At 38.4% G+C, this 22,523-nt stretch overlaps 1 protein-coding gene across 6 annotated transcripts in view; it reads left to right on the top strand.

Annotated features, from left to right (window-relative positions):
* Positions 1 to 22,523, top strand: part of PDE1A (phosphodiesterase 1A) — a 356,805-nt gene that overhangs the window by 234,940 nt on the left and 99,342 nt on the right. For all 6 annotated transcript variants that reach the window (XM_060105857.1, XM_060105860.1, XM_060105858.1 and 3 more), the window contains one exon: positions 3,342 to 3,455. In XM_060105857.1, coding sequence (XP_059961840.1) covers positions 3,342 to 3,455 — 114 coding nt within the window. The remainder of the gene's footprint in view (positions 1 to 3,341; positions 3,456 to 22,523) is intronic.

Genomic DNA, 22,523 nt, shown 5'->3' with positions numbered 1-22,523 from the left:
CGCTCGCAGCAACTAGAGAAAGCCCTGGCACAGAAACGAAGACGGAACACAGCGAAAAATAAATAAATAAATAAATAAATAAAATTTTTTTTAAAAAAGAAAGAAATGAAATAGAAACAAAGAAAACAATAGCAAAGATCAATAAAACTAAAAGCTGGTTCTTTGAGAAGATAAACAAAATTGATAAACCATTAGCCAGACTTATCAAGAAAAAGAGGAAGAGGACTCAAATCAATACAATTAGAAATGAAAAAGGAGAAGTTACAACAGACACTGCAGAAATGCAAAGCATCCTAAGAGACTACTACAAGCAACTCTATGCCAATAAAATGGCCAACCTGGAAGAAATGGACAAATTCTTAGAAAGGTATAACCTTCCAAGACTGAACCAGGAAGAAATAGAAAATATGAACAGACCAATCACAAGTAATGAAATTGAAACTGTGATTAAAAATCTTCCAACAAGGGCTTCCCTGGTGGCTCAGTGGTTGAGAGTCCGCCTGCCGATGCAGGGGAAGCGGGTTCGTGCCCCGGTCTGGGAGGATCCGCAGAGCGGCTGGGCCCGTGAGCCATGGCCGCTGGGCCTGTGCGTCTGGAGCCTGTGCTCCGCAACGGGAGAGGCCACAGCAGTGAGAGGCCCACATACCGCAACAACAACAACAACAAAAATCTTCCAACAAACGAAAGTCCAGGACCAGATGGCTTCACAGGTGAATTCTATCAAACATTTAGAGAAGAGCTAACACCCATCCTTCTCAAACTCTTCCAAAATATTGCAGAGGAAGGAAGGAAGTCAGAAAGAGAAAAACAAATATTGTATATTAACGTATGTATGTGGAACCTAGAAAAATGGTACAGATGAACCGGTTTGCAGGGCAGAAGTTGAGACACAGATGTAGAGAACAAACGTATGGGCACTAAGGGGGGAAAGCGGCAGGGAGGTGGGTGTGGTGGTGTGATGAATTGGGAGATTGGGATTGACATGTATACACTGACGTGTATAAAATTGATGACTAATAAGAACCTGCTGTATAAAAAAATAAATAAAATAAAATTCAAAATTTAAAAAGAAAAAAGGAATCTCAAAATAATAGTGGCTTGAACATAACTTTTTTTTTGTTGTTCTCTCATGAAGTAAGTCCAGATGTAGGTGATTTCATTCAGGTGGATTCACAGCATGGGACCCAGACCTATTCCCTCTTCCTTCTCTGCCATTCTTAGTAGGTAGCTTCCTTTAGTCAGATCACTTTATGATCCTATATAGCTCCTGGACCTTCAGACAGTTCCACTGCATTCCAGGCAGTAAGGAACAGGCAAGGGTAAAAGAGAATCCCTTCTAGCTGAGTTAGCCCTCTTCAAAATAATTGTTCTGAAAGTCTTACTCAATGACCTTCTTATTCTCCTTAACCAGAATGCAGTCATTTGACCATACGTAGCTTTGAGACAACCTGGAAAATGTAGTTTTTCAGTAGTGAAAATTGCTAACTTAAATAATAAAAGAGTTCAGTTAGTCAGAAAGAATGGAAGGCAACCATCTGAAGTTCACATGGTTTTTAAGACCACATCATACAACCAAATACAGCAAAGCCGTACAACCAAGCTCTACCAAACACTTTTCACAAGGATACATGACTGGAATATTTTTAAGACATTGCAAAGTATGGCACTTTTTCTTTTGCTGCCCACATAAAACATAATTTCACTAAGTATAATGTGCTTGGGTCATAAGCATTACAGTAATCCCTCAAAATTCTATGTGTTGCTCCTTTATCATCACATTCGGTGTTTTACACAAGCCTCAAAGCCAGGCTTAATATTTTCTTTCTAAGTAACCTGTTTTAGTTATTATTTTTGTTTTGTTTTACTTTGCTGACTCTGTACAAATAAGACTTGTTTATTGATACATGGAATTTATTTGGCAATGTTGTTGTCTGCTAATATTTTATCATACAAAAGTATATGGTACAGGGCCTCCCTGGTGGCGCAAGTGGTTGAGAGTCCGCCTGCCGATGCAGGGGATACGGGTTCGTGCCCCGGTCTGGGAGGATCCCATATGCCGCGGAGCGGCTAGGCCTGTGAGCCATGGCCGCTGAGCCTGCGCGTCCGGAGCCTGTGCTCCGCAACGGGGGAGGCCACAACAGTGAGAGGCCCGCATACCACAAAAAAAAAAAAAAAAAAAAAGTATATGGTACAAAAAGTAATTCTTTGTAGCTTCCTGAATAAGAAGTTTTAATCTAGGTGTGGCTTTTTTCTGTGGAGAAATAAAGTATTTCTTATGGATGGAGAAATGTCAAATACCCTTGCTGAAATTTTTAACTTGCCTTTATACCCTAAACCTTGATATTGGAAATCACCCAAAGTAAATTTTCAGAAAATCTGTTACACTATCTTTAAGACAGTGCCTAAAAGTATATACACTCCATTCTCTCTGAAATACATTTTCTTAGGAATGGAATTAAATTCTGTCTGCTGATTTAGGAAAATGGGTAAATTGTCTTCACAATGTTTATTTATAGTGTGTACTGACTAAAGAATATGTTTTCTTTTTCTGCCTAGTAAAGGGCAGTACCTTCAGAAACACTGGATTTATAATTAATGCATAGAAGTTTTTTAAAGTGTTAGAAACTTATTGAGGTAATTTGTATTATCTCACTCCATGAGATATCTACTGCTGCATAAAAAATTATCCCAAAATTTAGTGACTTAAAACAATAGTATTAATTACATCACAGTTTCTGTGAGTCAGAATTCCAGGCATATTCTAAAATTTCTCAAACAATTGGGATACATCATCCCATGGGCAAAAACAAGAGAAAATATTTTACAGTTTTCCTTCAAGTGAAAAACCATTGCAGTAAAAATACTAAGCATGCATACATATATATTTTTCTTATCTTTTGCCTTTTATTTTTGTTTTTACTGCTATATACGGTGAATAATTGCTACAATGGTAGTCAAAAGAGTAGACTTTAAATATTCTCTTAGTGCCAACTCTGAAGAAGCAAAACAGCCATAAAATAAATTCTGTTAGAAATACTTTTATGAAAATACCTATATTGTTTTGAATTTTCAGAAAAACTATGTTTGAAATATGGTACCTAAACTAGCAACCTATAGCCTTAATATTATTGAGAGGTGAATATAATTTCTGAGTCATTTAAGTGATAAAGACTGATCTTAATTATACCCCAAATATACCTAAAAATATTTCTATTTAATGACCTGGAAAGATATACTGAAAGTTTAACCCAATTTGTATATTTAATATTGGACTATTTTCCATACAGTTATGATAAATCTCTTTTTATTTTTCTTTCTTTTTGGCCAACTTTTGGAAATAGACTAAGATGCTTAGTGAAGCAGCTGGAAAAAGGTGATGTTAACATCGTAGACTTAAAGAAGAATATTGAATATGCAGCATCTGTGCTGGAAGCAGTTTATATCGATGAAACAAGGTAAGTTTTAATCTCCTCTCACTTTTTACTTTTTGCCTCTCTTTTTTTCCCTTTTTCTTGACCCTCCTTTCATGTCTTAGCCATGAAACCAAAATCAAAATCTTATTAAAACTTAAAATGTTCTTCTTCATGTAGCTATGGAAGAATTATGATTCTTTCTTTAAAAAATACAAATTTTAATCCAAATGCTTGAATACTAAAAAATAGTCAGTAATAAAGTCAAAAAATAAACAAATTAAAGTCTCCTTTACCCCTACTCTCACTGTCCTTAGGCCCAGATTTTTAAATGTCAGAGACACTGTAGGCTTACACTGATTTTCACTGATGTAAGAATTTTCCTATTATCTCAAGATTGCAGAGTTCCTTCTGAAAAAATGGGTGTCACATGCCCACATATTCTTATGATATTTATCTAGCAGACCCTCTATGCAGGGCTTGCTAAGGGGCAGTCTCCAATGTGTATTTGATTATCACCTAAACCCCATCACCCAGCCTGAGAATTAGCAGAATGGTAAGGAGATTAGGAAATGGCAATTCATTTGAAGAGTGTTGTTAGCCTAGTGCTGTGGCTCTCCACCAGGCCATTTGCCTTCCAGGGGTCATTGGGCAATTTCTGGAGACATTCTTGTTTTGTTGATGGGGCCGTGGTACTGTTATATAACGGGTAGAGGCCAAGGATACCACTAATCATCCTAAAATGCACAGGAAAATCCCCCACAACAAAGAATTATCTAGCCCCAAATGTCAATAGCATGGAGCTTAAGAAAACTTGGCCTAAAGGGAGGACTGTAAAGAGGGACCCTGTGGAGGGAAAGACATGCACTTCCAGACTAGCACAGAAAAGGTACTGAGTTTTTTCAGTCATGAGGCAGGTGGAGTAGAGAGGTCTTTTAAAGGTATTGACCAAATGATACCGACTTCAGAGGGTGGAAAACAGCCTTCATGGAGTGATTGTTGATATAGAAGCCAGGGTAGGAATTGTAAAATTCAGCCCAAATATCAGAGAACAAAGTACCCTCTTGGTGTAGTAAGCTGTCTCTGAGTGACGCACAAAAGCTCCCCACAGAAAAAAATAACCAACATTTGGGTATTTGTCACACAGATGACAACAAACACACCTGTTTGACCCCTGCCTCCCCTCCACATTGCTGAGCAAGGAGAAGCAGCAAAGTGGGTGGGACAGGGGGAGGGACATGGAGAGTGAAGACATTCATCATGTCCCTTCTCTTCCACAGGTGTCCCTGCCTGTGTCAGGCCTGAGCATGGGCAGGTGAGAGACGTTAAGTCAGATGTGAGACAGGTTTTTATATATCAATGTGTACTGGACTTACAGACACACACGCATACAATAATTTATTTAATAGGTAAAAAATTCATGACTCAAAAATCAAAACAATGTGAAAAGGTACGTTATGAAAGTCTTGTCTCCACCTGTCTCCCAGTCTACTCAAGTTCCCCAAGTCATAAATTTCTTATGTATATTTTCAGTGATTTATTATAAATTTTTATTTCATATTTTCCCTCTGCCTTTCATAGAAGGTAACATACTATTCATAACTTTCATTCTGATTTTTTCCCCTCAAAAAGGAAACTTGATCTTCCTATATCATGGACTGACATTTAAATTTTAGACAATAAGAATTTTTACTGGCAACTGATAGAAAAGTGTGTGGTGAGGACCATGCTGCACAGGTGATTCTTTGTCCCCAGAACAGAACTCCTCTGTTAAAGCACAGTGTGAAGTCATAACTTAAGAAAAAAAATCATAGGTATACTTTTAGAATGATTTTTTGGTTAACTTTCACTGAATATATATAAATGTATATGATTCTTCTATGTGAACAGAGATTCAAAGTGTAAATTTTTTAAAAATCAGGTATTTTTCCTATAATTTCCTTGCCTTCATTTTTGTGTGTGCTGTTTCTTGTTCACAAGTTGACTGAACTTAATGTATTTAAGATTTCGTCAATCTGTCCTGGACATTTCATTTTTTTATACTTATTTATAAAACTGAAGAACTTTTACGTTTAATAATTATTTGGAGATTTACACTATACATCTTGTAATGACACAATGCAAACTATCCATTTTGCCTAAGTGTCTCATCTTTCATTTGATAGACTATTATATGCTTCATCTATTGATTTCTCTGTTGTATTTCCTTTTCCAGAAAATTATGATTTCATAGATATTTTTTAACGTAGTTCCCCAAGATCCCTAATTCACTTAAACATGTGTTACATTTCAAAGTATAGTTCCTTTTCTTTTGAAATTTGCTCTTTTGTGGGAAGAAAAAAATGCTTAATTGCTTCATGATACAATGTGGGGTTTTTTCCTCTTTACAGCAAAATATCCCAGCTGTTAACAACACATCATTCCCAATTTTTACTCAAATGGCACAAAATTTTTCACTCTTTTATTTTAATGCCTCCATGGCATCATGAATTTTAAATTGGATTAATGATAATACCCCACATTTGTACCATCTTCCGAGAGCTCTTAGCTTCATTATCTCATGTTAATCTCACCACAATCCTGTGCAGTTGGCAGGGTGGTCATTACTTTCCATATTTTACTAATGAGAGAGCCAAAGCTCTTGAAGTAAACTGGTTTGGCAAAGGTCACAAACCTAGACTTTGGCAAAACTGTGACTAGTAACTAAGCTATGACTTTTTTTTTTTAACATCTTTATTGGAGTATAATTGCTTTACAATGGTGTGTTAGTTTCCACTGTATAACAAAGTGAATCAACTATACATATACATATATCCCCATATCCCCTCCCTCTTGTGTCTCCCTCCCACCCTCCCTACCGCACCCCTCTAGGTGGTCACAAAGCAGTGAGCTGATCTCCCTGTGCTATGCGGCTGCTTCCCACTAGCTGTCTATTTTACATTTGGTAGTGTATATATGTCCATGCCACTCTCTCACTTCGTCCCAGCTTACCCTTCCCACTCCCTGTGTCCTCAAGTCCATTCTCTATGTCTGCATCTTTATTCCTGTCCTGCCCCTAGGTTCTTCAGAACCTTTTTTTTTTTTAGATTCCATATATATGTGTTAGCATACAGTATTTGTCTTTCTCTTTCTGACTTACTTCACTCTGTATGACAGTCTCTAGGTCCATCCACCTCACTACAAATAACTCAATTTAGTTTCTTTTTATGGCTGAGTAATATTCCATTGTATATCTGTGCCACATCTTCTTTATTAAAGTATGACTTCTTACTTAGTGCTCTTCCCTCTATAACTGGCTCCTCTCAGAGTATTGCTATCAAACAGGATGGGTTTCAATGACCTCTGAAAGATTTAGATGACAATGTGTAAAACATTCTGATGAGTGGAATTGTGAATTCTCGAAAAAACAATCCCTAACATTTATTACTAATAGCCTATTATTATAGCTATGTGCCAAGAACTCTCCTAGGCATTTTAATGCACTATTCTATTTAACCATCACAGCAATTCTAATGAGACAGAAACTTTATTATTACCATTTTACATATGAGCAAAGAGAGTCACAGGAAAGTTAGATGGCTTATACAAGGTAACACAGAGGGTAACTTAAAGAATGGAGTTAGGGTCTTGGCAGCCTGACTCTAGAGCCTGGCTTTTAAGCACAATTCTCATCTGCATCCCTTTAGCCACTTCTGACCAAAAGGTGATTTCAGAGACTTATTGGAGGTTTTGATGAAAGCTCACATAATGTCAGGTTTGTGGGACCCAGTGGTGTATGGATTATGGTTACATCTTTTCCCAGCTCTTCCTTCAGTGATGTCATACCGTTAGCTTGAAATTGGCTATAGGGAGAGTATTTATACCATGGAAATTGGCAAATGCTACAAATCAGGATTTGTTTTTATTCTGGAGATCCTGTGATTAAATATTGTCATCATGCCACTGGTTAGACCTAAGATTACCTTGTACATATCTTCTAAGACTGTGATTTTATGATTAAAATATCAGCTTAAGAAATTTTAAAGCAAAATGACTTGATGTGGTTTGATTTCCTATAGACTTAGTAAAACACCAGCAGGAAACTGAGGATATTTTTGTTGAGATGTATATATAATTATTAAAATTGCATTTGCCTTAGAAATATTAGTAAAACAGAGATAATTTAGAATGAGGAGGGATGAATAAGCATTTAGTTTCTTTTAAACTTTAAAAAACTGCTGACTTTTGAGATTTTTTCATGGAAAATTCTCTTTCTAGAAAAAATGTTTCAGTAAGTATTCAAGAGAGGCATTTGTTTAGCGGGGGAGCTGGATTACAAAAAAAAGATTAAAACATAATAAAGCAGAATAAAACAGAAATTTTGAATTGGTTTAAATACCCCCCCTACACACATACACACACACACACACACACACACACACACACACACACACACATATACCTTTTCCCACTAAGCCTTAGCAGGATTTCAATTAAGAAAACAAATCAAAACACAAAATGTCTCTTGAAATATGATATGAGTAAGAAAAATAGAAAAGAATTTCTGATAGAATTTGAATTCTGAACTTCTTTGAGGGATGATAGCACAATTCCCTAATGAATATAACTATTGTTTTTTTGAGAAAACACTTTCAAATTCAAATGCCAACATTTTATGAGTTCTGCTTTCAGATGTGTCCCTAGAGGCTATTGTTTTTCAAAGCTGCACAGTTATAATCCAGAAACATGTGACTTTAAAAAAAAAATTCTTTTTGATCATCCTTATTTGGATTTGGATGCTGCCAGGAAAAGTAGCATCCTTGGCTTCATGAATTGCTATTCATGAGGGTAGGCAGCTGACTGGGAGGTATACTTTCAGTGATGGATATTATGCTTACTAATACCACCCTACAACACAATTTATAACTTTATTTTCTTAATGTGAACAAATCTAAGTCTTATGATTACCACAGTTTGATCACAGACTCTGGATTCAGAAAGAATGAGGTGTTCAAAGTCTGGATGCTCCCCTCAGTACTCTCTTTCTCTAAGCGAGTGACTCAACTTCTATACTTTCTAGCTTTATCATCTGTAAATTAACAATAATGACATGCTAACCTCACAGTGTTATTTTGAGGATTAAATGTAGCACCATATCTGACAGAGTAAAAGTTAAATAATAACCAATTTTTGTTGTACTAATAAAAAGCAGATACTTCTGGGTACATAACACAATAAAGATGTATAATTTATAGAAAATATCAAATAATTTATTGAGAGAAATTTTTGATCCTGAAAAAATGAAGTCAAGTGGGCTCAAGTTACCAGGAAGTGAAAACAAAGTGCAAACTGATGGAAACAAACGTTAATAATATACACATCTTGATTAAAAGAAAAAAATCTTCAGTTGACTCCTATGTCTTACTACGTCTAAAGGTCCTTAATTTTGAGAGGTTGTCTTGAGTGAGAATGCATGCATGTCAATCAGTACTTCAAGAAGTTAGTCTGCTAGCAACTGAGTGAAATCCAGGGCACCTTGAAGTGTAAGTCCCTTGAAATCATCAAGTACTGGAATTTACTAAGGAATATTCATTCATGACACAGATATTTTCGAGCCAACAAGAAACAGGGATGTTCGGAGTTAGAGAGAGAAACACAAGCACATTGACAGATTACAAGAGGAAACACTAAGTAGCCTCAGTAAATTATATCCAGAATGTGGGTATAACATGGTATAAAAACTGTAGAGTCAAGATTCCAAACCAGACATGGTTGGACTTGCTGAATGTTAAAGAGTTTAGTTCCCTGGCAAAGTTCCCTATGCCCATTCTCAAAGACATGGCTTCTAACGAAAGAACTTAAAGTAAAAAAAAAAAAAAAAAAAAAAAACGTCTGGAATGCGCTAGATATATGGGCCCTAGAGCTCAGAAATATGGTGCCATATTACAGATGTGAATTTGGGGATTATAATCCAGGAGTCTCAGGGTTTTTCTTTTTTTTTTTTTTTTTTTTGTGGTACGCAGGCCTCTCACTGCTGTGGCCTCTCCCATTGCGGAACACAGGCTCCGGACGCGCAGGCTCAGAGGCCATGGCCCACGGGCCCAGCCGCTCCGCGGCATGTGGGATCTTCCCAGACCGGGGCACGAACCTGTGTCCCCTGCATCGGCAGGCGGACTCTCAACCACTGCGCCACCAGGGAAGCCCAGGGTTTTTCTTTTTAATGCTTTATTTCAATTTCAATATTCAGAGCTCCTATACTAATTCAATATGTTTCTCAGCCCAAAGTTTTTAAGAATGCCCAGTGAATGTTTACTTATTTAACCAATTTGTCCTGGCTGTCACTTTCCTCTGCAGCCAGCTCTCTGGCTTCAAACTACTGATTTGTTCCTCTGCAGTTCACCTATTTCCTCCTCAAGTCCAGCAATCCACAGGCTGGTACTGCTCCCAAGCATGAGCTCAATCTCTTCCTCCAGTTCCCCAAACTGAAGCTAGCATCAGCTAGGCTCACTATAACTGCTACAAGACCTCTCAGAACCCACAACTCAACCCCTTCCATAGAGGTCCCCTACCAGGCATTTCTCTGCATCCTCTAAGGTCTAAACCCATCTTGTAAAGCCACCTTACCATCCCCTATGGAAGTGTCTTTCAACATGTTTTCCTACCCTGGATTCAGGATCTCCAGCTACAAGGCCAAGAAAAAGGAAGTGGGCTATCAAAATTAATGTCAAGGTGTGCATTCGTCTCCAGGATCAACACCTATGCTCAAAGACCATGCAGTCTAAATCCATATTTAGAAAAAGAATGACATTTTTCCAAAAGACACAGAATCTGCAGTGATGTAGCTGTGCTCACAATGAAGATAATTGTGCACATTACTGTTCAGAGTTGTCTAGTCTCTTGCAGTCACATTGTCTCCATCTTCTATGTGCCAGAGTTGAGACTTCACTTTATTTTTGTGTAACTGAAAGACCTATTTAAAAGATTTTTTCATAACACAAAAGAGCAGTCTGCCTCTGAAGGTAAAATAAAGCCTCTGCAGAATAAAACAAATTATTTTTTGACTTTTCAAATGTCAGTTTTTCTCACCTCCTACTATTAAGGTTTTCAAAAACTCTTGGAGTTCCATCTCAAAATGGTCAACATGTTATCCTAGTAACTGAAGTCAAGGGAGAGGATGAAAATGCCAAATAGAGGTGTGGAGTGAGAGGGTGGTTATGGAGGGATGTGGGAACACAGCATTTAAAGTTAGGCATGGAGCTACTAAAGAGGATACTCAGGAAGTATAGACATAGAAGCTGGAGGCAGATCTGTAAAATATGGAGTAGCAAAAGCCAGCAGAGAGTAGGGTTACTAAATATTGTAAATCAAATGCCACAGGGAGAACCACTGAATGCAGTTAGAAGATTCCTGATGCCTCTGAAGTGGAGTTTCACAAAGAGAAAAAGCTACCTGCCAGATTATGGAAGTATGAGGAACTGAAGTGAAATGGCTCTGGAAGAAAGCAATGTGGACTGTTTTTCAAGAATTTTCCAGTAGGAAAAAGCAACAATACAACAGTCTATTAATGGGGACATATTTTTTTCATACTTTTTTTAGAGTGGAAACCTTCCATTAGCCTTGAGATAGAGTTTAAAAAGAAATTCTGGTTAAAGAGAAATAATAACCATAGAAAGATTAGGTCAAGAAATTATTCCTTGTAAGTTGGTGCAGCCACTGTGGAAAACAGTATGAAGGTTCCTCAGCAAACTAAAACTAGAATTACCATATAATCCACCAATCCCCGCTGCTGGGCATGTATCCAGACAAAGCTATAATTCAAAAAGATACATGCACCTCTATGTTCATAATAGCACTATTCACAATAGCCAAGACATGGAAACAACCTAAATGGCCATAGACAGATGAATGGATAAAGAAGATGTGGTACATATATACAATGGAATACTACTCAGCCATAAAAAAGAACAAAATAATTTGCAGCAACATGGATGCAACTAGAGATTATCATACTAAGTGAAATAAGTCAGAAAGAGAAAAATACCATATGATATCACTTATATGTGGAATCTAAAATATGACACAAATGTCTAGGAAACAGAAACAGAATCATGGACATAGAGAACAGACTGTTGGTTACCAAGGGGGAGGGGGTTGAGGGGGGATAGAGTGGGAGGTTGGGGTTAGCAGATGTAAGCACTTATATATAGAATGGATAAACAACAAGGTTCTACTGTACAGTATGGAGAATTATATTCAACATTCTATGATAAACCATAATGGAAAAGAATATTAAATATATATATATGTATAACTTAATCACTTTGCTGTACAGCAGTAATTAACACAACATTGTAAATCAACTATACTTCAATAAAAAAGAAGTTATTCTTAAGTTATCTAGGAAAACAGACAAATAGCCAAGCATAGGTGGAAAATGTGGGTTAGATGGAGCTAATTAGAGCGCAGCTAAGGGTCTTCAAATAAACAAAACTTGCGTAGCACTGTAAAATCAAAAAGGTTAGCAAGCATTGATTTTAAACTCAGTTGCTCAGCAGGGGTAAGAGTGTGACAATAATTTTTACCAAAATATAGACCATGGGCTCTAAAACTGTGATGTAGAGAGTAAACCCTGGGTGGTTAATCACTACAACCAGCAAGTCATGATGGCACTGACACACGTGTACTCCTTAAACATTTAGAGCAAGAGTAGGGAAGAAGGAAAAAAGAAAAGAGCTGGACTAATGAACACCTTTCATTAACATTTCAGTTGTAAGTGACAGGAAACCCAACCAAACCATCTTAAACTCTCATTGCTGAAACGTTGATGGCTAGTGCTGACTATAATCATAGGTCAGTCAGGACAAAAATGATGTCAAGGGATCAATCTCTCTGTTTCAATTACTCTGGAATGACCTCCTGATGCTTTGAGGGTAGCAAAACAAGACGGGCAGTGTATCCAAGTGTTACATCTTCACACCTTCAAATCCAGTGGGAATAAGAGAGGCTTTCCTTCCCAGAGGCGCTAACAAACACAACTTTTCTGTTTCATTGGCTCTAGTTAGGTCATATGCTTATCCCTCAAACTATCATGGCCAGAAGAACTGAATATGCAAGTTCATTGGTCAAGCATCTCATGAGGCAGGTAGGAGGTCAATTTTATTTAAATCACATGCCTAAGAATTGAGTGCTTTCCTAAACAACAACTATGTCTTCTCTAGAGTGAAAACTAGAATGTTTATGTTAGTACCGCGTGCAGTGGGACCTGGAACAGGGTCTGTGCAGGATGTTGAGCAACTCCTGTCCTAGGTTTGCTCCTACTAATGACAAGCCTATGGGCAAGAGATTTTTTTTCTCTAGTCATTAGTTTCTTACACAGAGATGAAGTCACCAGTCCCTTCCTGTTCTGGAATTCTGTGGTTTTATCCACGGTCCCAAAGTCCCTTGTAAACACTTGCTTATGCCTAAACTACCCTGGCCCCCAGGAGGGTGACAGAGCCTATTGCTTATCATATGCTTAGTGGTGGAGCATTTATAAATTTGGGCTCCTGTATTTTTTAGAGTTGTTTCCATTTGGAGGAGTCCCTGAGGAAATCAATTTGAAGGGCATGTGCTAAGACATTGCTAGAGATCAGTGAATCATTAAAAAGCAAATTATGATTTTTATGAATTCCATTTTTATGGTGTGAGTTGTAGGGAGGGGTGGCTGTTTGGAGTGCTGTGTTTGTAGGCTGTTCTCACCCTGTAGATTGAGTGTGAAAACCAGGCTTAGAAAAAGTTGCAATACATTTTGGTTGATTTTCATATTTTCTGCCATCTGTGGTGTGTTACTTTCTGCAAACTTTCAAAAACAGCCTCCCTAGTGAAAGGGGAAAAAAATAACCTGACCAGATATTTTGAGAGATAACTGACATAAAAAGCTCCACATATTATGTAAGATCTTACTGTTGTAATATTTTGGATCAATAAAATATAAATGAATATGTCCTGGATTTGAAAAAGATAAAAGTTTTATTATTCTTTTCTAATGATGATATTAATACCAAGATTATTTGATGGTTAATTATATCCAAGGCAACATATTATGCAATTTGCATATATGATTACAAGTAAGTCTCAAAAATTCTATGAATTAGATACATGTATTATTTTCACTATAAAGTTAAAAAATTTGAGACATAAAGAAAATAATTCACTTGCTTAGAATCATATAATCATTAAGTATCAGAGACAAGTTCAAACTGAGATGGAGCATACCCAACATCAATTGTTTTCTTCCTTGGCAATAGAACCCTTTTTTTTTTTTTTCAATTATTCGCTCTTCTCTGCAAAGCCAAGTGATTCAGGGGAGACCAGTCCTAGCACCAGGCTCAGGATGAGTGTATCCTAATTGACCTAAACCAGTAATTAGTTTCCAATTTCCCAACCAATGAGTTTGGATATGGACATATATTACAATTCTGGCCAATGAGACTAATGGGGGTTCTGCAAAAGATTTCCTCTCCATAGAAAAGGAGTCCTGTGTGTCTGGGGATTGTATCTGTATACCATGCTTGAAAATGATACAGCCGGGCCTCCCTGGTGGCGCAAGTGGTTGAGAGTCCGCCTGCTGATGCAGGGGATGCGGGTTCGTGCCCCGGTCTGGGAGGATCCCATATGCCGCGGAGCGGCTGGGCCCGTGAGCCATGGCCGCTGAGCCTGCGCGTCCGGAGCCTGCGCGTCCAGAGCCTGTGCTCCGCGACGGGGGAGGCCACAACAGTGAGAGGCCCGCATACCGCAAAAAAAAAAAAAAAAGAAAGAAAATGATACAGCCATCTGGCTACAAGCTTAGAGCTAAACCTAACACTAAAGTTGGCAGCATAGAAAGATGGAGGAAACCTGAGTCCTTGATGATATTGTTGACCTGCTGATTTAAAAAACATAAATCCCTGCTGGAGTCTACCTACCTTTAACTTTCTTGTTAAGAAAAATAATAAAGTCCTCTATAATTTAAGCCCCTTTGGGTTAGGTTTGATGTCACCTGCTATTGAGAGCATCCTTCTAGCCACATAGGTCTGCCTTGCTCCAAAGCCCATGTTCTTTTTTTTTTTTTTTTTTCTTGTGGTACGCGGGCCTCTCACTGCTGTGGCCTCTCCCGCTGCGGAGCACAGGCTCCGGACATACAGGCTCAGCGGCCATGACTCACGGGCCCAGCCGCTCCGCGGCATGTGGGATCCCCCCGGACCAGGGCACGAACCCGTGTCCCCTGCATCCGCAGGCGGACTCCCAACCACTGCGCCACCAGGGAAGCCCCCAAAGCCCATGTTCTTAATTTCTAATCCTTGTAGATAGTCACATTATCCTAATAAGAAATCCTAACACAAATGCTTGTTATCTAAGATAGCTACTTAGAATCTATTTTCCCATTAAAAAAAGTAAGAGGTTTATTGACTTTCCAAGGCAGCTCATAAAACATATTGATCCCATGACACAGTTAAACAGCATAGGTGGTTCTTGGGCAAGTATCAGGTAGTGGATGTCAGAGACTTAAGTTTTTTCTTATTAAATAAAAGGGTGGGGTTAGGGGGTGGAGTGGGCATCCAGCATCCTTCTGCTCCAGGATCCTAGATATGTACTGGGGTGTTCCATTTCCCGACTCAGTGTTTGTCTTGGTTTGGAGAATTTCAGGTTGGACTCAGTGTCCCTTCTCAAAATCTCTTCTGTCTTCCTTTCTGACTCCTCTGGATTAACCTAGGGCATCTTTGGATAATAATAGGAATGGAGACTCTGCTCTGACTCATCACATACTCTTCCATTATCTTGGGCCTTTCCTCCTTCCCTGGGACCTAGATTTTGAAACTCAAATCCAGGAACAGGAGTTTTTCCTTCCCCAGGTTATTCTGTGTCATACACGAGTCAATGAATGAAGCCATGGCTGACTATATGGACAAAGGGCCAGGGTAACAGGAAATTTTTTTTTATTATTATTAATTTATTTATTTTTGGCTGTGTTGGGTCTTCGTTTCTGTGCGAGGGCTTTCTCTAGTTGCGGCAAGCGGGAGCCACTCTTCATCGTGGTGCGCGGGCCTCTCACTATCGCGGCCTCTCCTGTTGCGGAGCACAGGCTCCAGACGCGCAGGCTCAGTAGTTGTGGCTCACGGGCCCAGTCGCTCCGCGGCATGTGGGATCCTCCCAGACCAGGGCTCGAACCCGTGTCCCCTGCATTAGCAGGCAGATTCTCAACCACTGCGCCACCAGGTAAGCCCCAGGAATTTTTTTTTTAATTGTGATATCATCTTTGCACACATGAAGCAGACCTGACTAAAAATGACTTTATTCCTCACCAAACCACTGTAAATATCTTAATATTTTATAACCTCTAAGACCAGAGACTCTCTGCCTATGTTTTTATACATTTATTCACTTATTCAACAAATATTTATGAAGGACACTATATACATTGATAATTATTTTGCTATTCTGTTTAGCCCTTGTTAACTCCTTCTTGTCATTGCCCCTACTCTTTTAGCTTCATTGGCTTAGAAAGAAATATATTCCTTGTCTTCACTCACACCCGTGTCCTTCAAATATACCCCAGTTCTTCTTAGTAGCCCTTCTCTGCTCCCCACCCCAAGAGTTTGACACTTCTGTATTGCATGGTGACTATAGTTAATAATACTACAATGCCTTTTTAAGAGTTGCTAAGAGTAGATCTTAAAAATTGAGAAATTGACTCTTCTATTTTTCAGTTAAGTAACATACAGATCATTCTTATTCATGAAATGAGTATAAAAGATTCACTAATTAAGATACCTTTACTGAGATTCTTCTGCCAATCCCTTCCTGTATTGTTCACCAGCACTATCTCTGACAGTGAAACAACGGGCAAATGGAAATAAGCAGTACTGCTAAGTCCACATTATAGAAAAGGATTAAACCTTACTTTCTTGGCAGAGCTCTTCCATTAATTGACACGTCATGAATGAGTGAGAGCAGTTCTCAAAGTGTTCACAAGAATCACCTGGAGGGCTTGTTAATTCAGCAGGTCTGGAGTAGTGCCCTTGACGTTCCAGTTCTAACAAGTTCCCAGTTGCTGCTGATTCTGCCGGTCCAGGGACCACACTTATAGAGGATGTCAAAATGAGGCTATAAAAGCAGAGATGTACAGAGAATGTTAGAAACTTAATGGTTAGAATTTTAAGGTCTTATCAAAGGAGTGTGGCCCAAATATTGCCCCAAGTTGTATATGAAATGACCTTGGGAGCTGAAATGCCTCCCCGAGTCAGGAAACTTCACCACGTACTAGGAGCAAAAAGCAAGGGGCACTGGAAATTAGCAGCGCCTCAAGCAGCAACTCTTGGGCACAGAAGAGGGAGCCCTATCCTTTAGTCCATGATGTGATCACCTCTCCCAGATCTGGGAAGCCATAGCCCTTAAGCTTCATCTCTGGGCTGCAGCCCCAAACTTTTTCTTCAGCCTGCAACTCAGTGATCTTTGGAACAACACTTACTTAGATGGAGCCAAGAATACCCTCCTCTATGTCTCATTCCCTTGATTAGAAGAGGCAAAATATCATTCCTGAAAAGTAGGGCAGGGAGAAGATGGTAGATATTGTATTGATAGTATTGTCATAAAATATAAATGTACCATTTTAACAATTTTCAGTGTACAATCCAGTGGAATTAAGTACGTTATTTACAGTGTTGTACCACCATCCCACTATCCATTTCCACAAACTTTTCATTATCCCAAACAGAAACTCTGTACCCATTAAACAATAACTCCCAGTCCCCACCTCCCCTCAGCCCCTGGTAACCTCTATTCTACTTTCTGTCTCTATGAATTTTCCTATTCTACTCAGTAAAATTTTAAAGTAGGTAAAAAATATTTTTGGATGTTCCTCCCACTGCCTCCTCACAACCCATAGAATGCCTAAGTTGTTCTTTGGCTCCCCCAAGTCCACTTTGACCAATTTCTTCCCGTAATGTCTGAAACACTTCCATCCCCAGACACCTTCCTTTTACTATACCTCAGAAATAGCAGATCTGCTTAGACTAATTCATATGGATGTGTAAATGGCTGGGAGTTTACTGAGAGCTTGCTTTGTGTCAGACACTGTTATAAATGCTTTCTGTGCATTTACCCATTTCATCCTCCAACTCCACCACTAGGGGTACTATTATTATCATCTCTATTTTATTGACAAAGAAACTGAGATTCAGACAGAAGAAATATTTTTTCCAAGACCACACAACTAATAGGGGATGAAGCCAGGATTCAAACTCCTGAGGCAGTTCTCCTAACCACAGAGGATGCTTACTAATCAAAAAAAAAAAAAAAAAAAAAAAAAAAATCGATACTTAGTGGAATGTCAGGCTTTGAGCCTAAAGGAATATTTTCAAAGATATTTTTGAGCCAAAAGGACTTCCTGGTGGGAAGCCAAGAGCCATCAGAGAGGCCTAGGGCAGTTTCTGCTTCACCCGTTCCCTCCACTTCCATCTCCAAACTGACTCCCAAAATCTTGATGCTAACTCTCTGAGATCCTAACCCCTTCTCAGAGCCCTCCCCCAACATTTCTTGGACCTTCCTGCCTGTCGTGGGGGATGACCCTCCTCTGCTGGACCTCTGCTTCCTCGGCTGGATACAGAAGAGGTTTAGAGCTCTCTGTAGGCATTAGCTTGGAGAAAGCCACATCTAACTTTAACACTCTCCTTTGTCAACTTCATTTTGGCCAAATTTGCCTCTTGGAATTGATCTGAGGTCAGCATAACTGACTTATCTACCCAAATGTTCAGTCTTCAGTCACTCAGATATAATACTCATCTTCTCATCGTTAAAAGAAAAAGATTAATAAAACCAAAGGAAACATTGAACAAAAGCTATCAGGTAGGCAGAAAAAGGAAACTGCCCCCCCCAAAAAAACACAAAGAAACAAAAAACTGTTGAAATAAATCTGTGAGCCTGCCATTTTATGTCTGTTTTGAAACAAGGCAAATAATAAATAATAAATAAATAAATGTGCATGGGTGGTGGCCTGGAAAAATTAATTCAAATGTATTTAGTACTCAGGAAGTAGGTTACTGACAAGTTGATAAGGCTTTTCAAATGTATTACCTCTTTCCATCCTGACATTTAATTTATTGCACTTCAAAGTACTGTGAAATTCTACCATCCAGATACATTTCTCTCTGAGAAAATGATTCAACATACCAATCATGGAAAATAAATTTAAGCTTCCTCCAACCAAAACTCTGGTGGACCAAACTCCTTTAAGATCAATTATTTTTAACCCTGAATTTCAAGGTAGAGATGGGATGGAGAATAATGATTACTGATATTTTTTATTGTTTGAATGTGAAGGTAGTCTGGGCACTTAGTAAGCAAAACACACATTTGAGGTGAGGGATAGCTCAGCAGTTAAAAACTCAGACCCTGAAATCAGAGAGACTTGAGATCAAAAAACGGCATGGCCACTTCTGGTTATATGATTTGAGCAAATCACTTAGGGTATCTGTGCCTCAGTTTATTCATCACTAAAGTAGGGGTACTGATAATAATTGTGTCTTCCACATAGTGAGGAAGGAATGAAGTAAAGCTTGGAAGATTAAATGAAGTAAACCTTGGCTCCTTGCCTGGTTTGTAGTAGGTAAGCATCCCATATCCTGGGCACTAAGACCCCAGAGTTCTCTACCCAAAGGTCTCCTAGCCTGTCTCCTAAGTCTTCATGGGTCTCCTCCTTAGGTCCTTCCTCCTGAGGAGGCCCAGGACACTGTTGGGGTGTGCACCCCTCCACCCCTAAAGAGTGGCCAAGAAGCAGCTGCTTTCAAGGCTGGATGGGTTGATGGAGATTGTACTGGGGCCATGGCGTCCACCTGCTCATATAGTGATGGCCTGAGCAGGAGGCAGGCAGGTGCAGAGAGCCAGCCATAGCCCACTGGCCCAGCCCTGTCACACAAAGAGATGAGAATTCGCAATTCCAGTACAACTTGTCAGACTTTTATGAAACATTAAAAGGTAGAAGGATAGAACAAATATCATGTTTGTTCACTTGATATATAACTTTTAAATATTTAATGTGGTATTTCGGAGAAATGTGCTCCTACCCTGAGCCCAGCAGTTATTAGAGGCAGAGTTGAATGAGTTAGTTTCTTGTTGAAGTGTGTTCCTTTATAAGAATAATAAAGCAGAAAACTTCAAACTTGAGAAGCCAGTTTCCGGCAGTTATGCATCCGGCAGATGAATTTTAGTACTTAATAGGTGTAAATATGGGCACCGATTGCCTGGAAATAACTGTGTGGGTACACGAGTGTAACCATTTTCCAAGAGTCTACTGTGGACAGAAATATTCTCACTGATATCACTGTAAGAGTCAAAATCCCATGACCTCTCCTTCTGTGGCCGCCTCTTTCTTTATTCCCTTTTCCTACAAACTTTCTAGTTCAAAATATAAGCCCTTTGGGAGTTGTGTCATCTGATTTCAAGAGAAAATTTGGAGTATAAATAGTTCCCAAAGATCAGTACAGGGCTGATTGGATGCAGGGTCAGTTTTCACAGCTTGCCGACCCCCCATCGACCCACAGCTTATGTTTAGGGACCCCTTACTTTCTGCTTTATTGACTCGGTTGGGACTAAAAAAAAAGTTGCATCAAACACCAGTTGAAGCATTTTTCAGAGGTCCATAGTGTTAACATTTTACACATATACTCCTATCGTTCTTTTCTGTATAGTGCATTTTAAGAATTCCTAAGGAAAATGTACCAATGATTTTTTTTCATGTTGTAAGTTTCTTAAACACAAAGTCTTCGTTTTTAAGAGCCCTCACGGAGTAAACAATTCTGCTCACCCTGCCATCCAACCCTAGGATGAAGAGCAACTGAGCTGTTGGATGTTTTGGAAGTAAGATTCACTATAGTATTTGAGATCTCATTTTATCAAGCTACTTGCACAAATTTATGTCAAAAATGAAATGAAGGCAGAATGTAGTCACATGTTTTACATGTGACATAATCTTATATAAGTATTTAGATATCTTCACATCTTAGATAAATGTATAGAAAAATTGCTTCTGATAATTCTCTAACAAAAGCCCAGGATTACTATTTGATATTATACTATAGTTTTCATTCTTGCCCTATCTAGCATGGTCAAATGAAATCTGAAGAGCTCCTTGTGGTGCTCAGAAGAAGAAACAGTATACAGGGCAGGTGCCAGGGAAAGGGAAAATAAATAAGGGAGAGAGAGGAGAAATATGTGCCATTAGGTGTGTCGGATTATTTTTTAAATTCATTTAAATTTAAGTTTTATCTACCTGCCTTTCAACTTTCTTCTATCCAAACTTGAAAAATTATCTTAAATAGTTTGATACAAATTATTTGTGTCTTTATTAGGAATTTCTTACCATACTCTACTTGATAGATGAGCCTAAAATAGTTAGTTCTGATAACTGATACTTAACAGAGATACTGAGGTCCTTGGCTGAAGGCATGTAAACAGTGCATACAATTTTTAAAATGTTTCTTTCCTGGGCCATTAATTCAAAATACTATTAGAAATGTTTAATATCTTTTCTTTTTTTACATTTTTTTATTGAAGTATAGTTGATACACAATGTTGTTTTAGTTTCAGGTGTACAGCAAAGTGATTCAGTAATACATGCATATATATCTTTTTTTTTCAGATTCTTTTCCCTTATAGGTTCTTTTATATAGCTGAGTAATATTCCATTGTATAAATATACCACATCTTTTTTATCCATTCATCTGTTGATGGACACTTAGGTTGTTTCCATGTCTTGGCTGTTGTAAACAGTGCTGTAATGAACATTGGGGTGTAGGTATCTTTTCAAATTACAGTTTTCTCCAGATATATGCCCTAGAGTGGGATTGCAGGATCATATGGTAGCTCTATTTTTAGTTTTTTAAAATACCTCCATACTGTTCTGAATAGTGGCTGCATCAATTTACATTCCCACCAACAGTGTAGGAGCGTTCCTTTTTCTCCACACCTTCTCCAGCATTTATAATTTGCAGACTTTTTGATGGTGGCCATTCTGACCGATGTGAGCTGATACCTCACTGTAGTTTTGATTTGCATTTCTCTAATAATTAGTAATGTTGAGCATCTTTTCATGTGCCTTTTCGCCATCTGTATGCCTTCTTTGGGGAAATGTCTATTTAGATCTTCTGCCCAGTTTTTGATTGTTTTGTTTTGTTTTGCTTTTTATTGAGCTGTATATGCTATTTGTATATCTTGGAGATTAATCCCTTGTCAGTCACATCATTTGCAAATATTTTCTCCCATTCTGTAGGTTGTCTTTTTGTTTTGTTTATGGTTTCCTTTGCTGTGCAAAACTTTTAAGTTTAATTAGGTCCCATTTGTTTGTGTGTGTTCTTATTTCCATACTCTAGGAGATGAAGACAAAAAGATATTGCTGTAATTTATGTCAAAAAGTGTTCTGCCTGTGTTTTCCTCTAGGAGTTTTATAGTATCCAGTCTTAACATTTAAGTCTTTAATCCAGAAAAATGTCTAATATCTTTTCCATGTCAAATATACATTTCCCTATAATTTGCCTCAAAAACTGTAAAGAAATTGTTCAAGGGCAAATTAACCTAAAGGCAATGAAGAGATGATTGACAATAGTGAACTACTCCCAGGATGCTTCTGCTCTTATCAATCAAACAATATGGGACTCTAAAAGACTAAAATTTCTTATACCATCTCCATTCTCACTCCACTCCTCAAAGATAGTCACTTGTAAAAGTTTAGTGTAAATATTTCTAGATGTTGATCCCCCCAATCTGTGCCGTGCACTGTTGCACATGCTGGTGATATAACAGTGCACAAGAACAGACCGACTCTCTGATCTCGAGGTCTTTACAGTCTAGTGGATAAATCATAAAATGAATGAACAAACTAATAAACATATGGCGTGACATCATCAGTGGTAAGTGCTAAGAAGAAGTCTAGAGAAGGATAAAGAGAATAAAAGTGTTTACTCTTTGAGTAGGGGGGTCAAGGAAACCCTTTCTACCTAAATGCAGTGAGGAAATGATCCACACATCTTGAAAAAGAGATTCTAAGCAGAGGGAATGGCAAGTGCAAAGACCCTGAGCAGAAGCAAGCTTGGCAGGTTTGAGTATACCAAGGAGGCTGGCATT

This window comes from Mesoplodon densirostris, chromosome 8 (genome assembly GCF_025265405.1).
Source record: "Mesoplodon densirostris isolate mMesDen1 chromosome 8, mMesDen1 primary haplotype, whole genome shotgun sequence".
In the NCBI taxonomy this organism is placed as follows: Eukaryota; Metazoa; Chordata; class Mammalia; order Artiodactyla; family Ziphiidae; genus Mesoplodon; species Mesoplodon densirostris.
The sequence above is the reverse complement of the archived record's forward strand: the minus strand, read 5'-3'. Positions and strand labels throughout refer to the sequence as shown.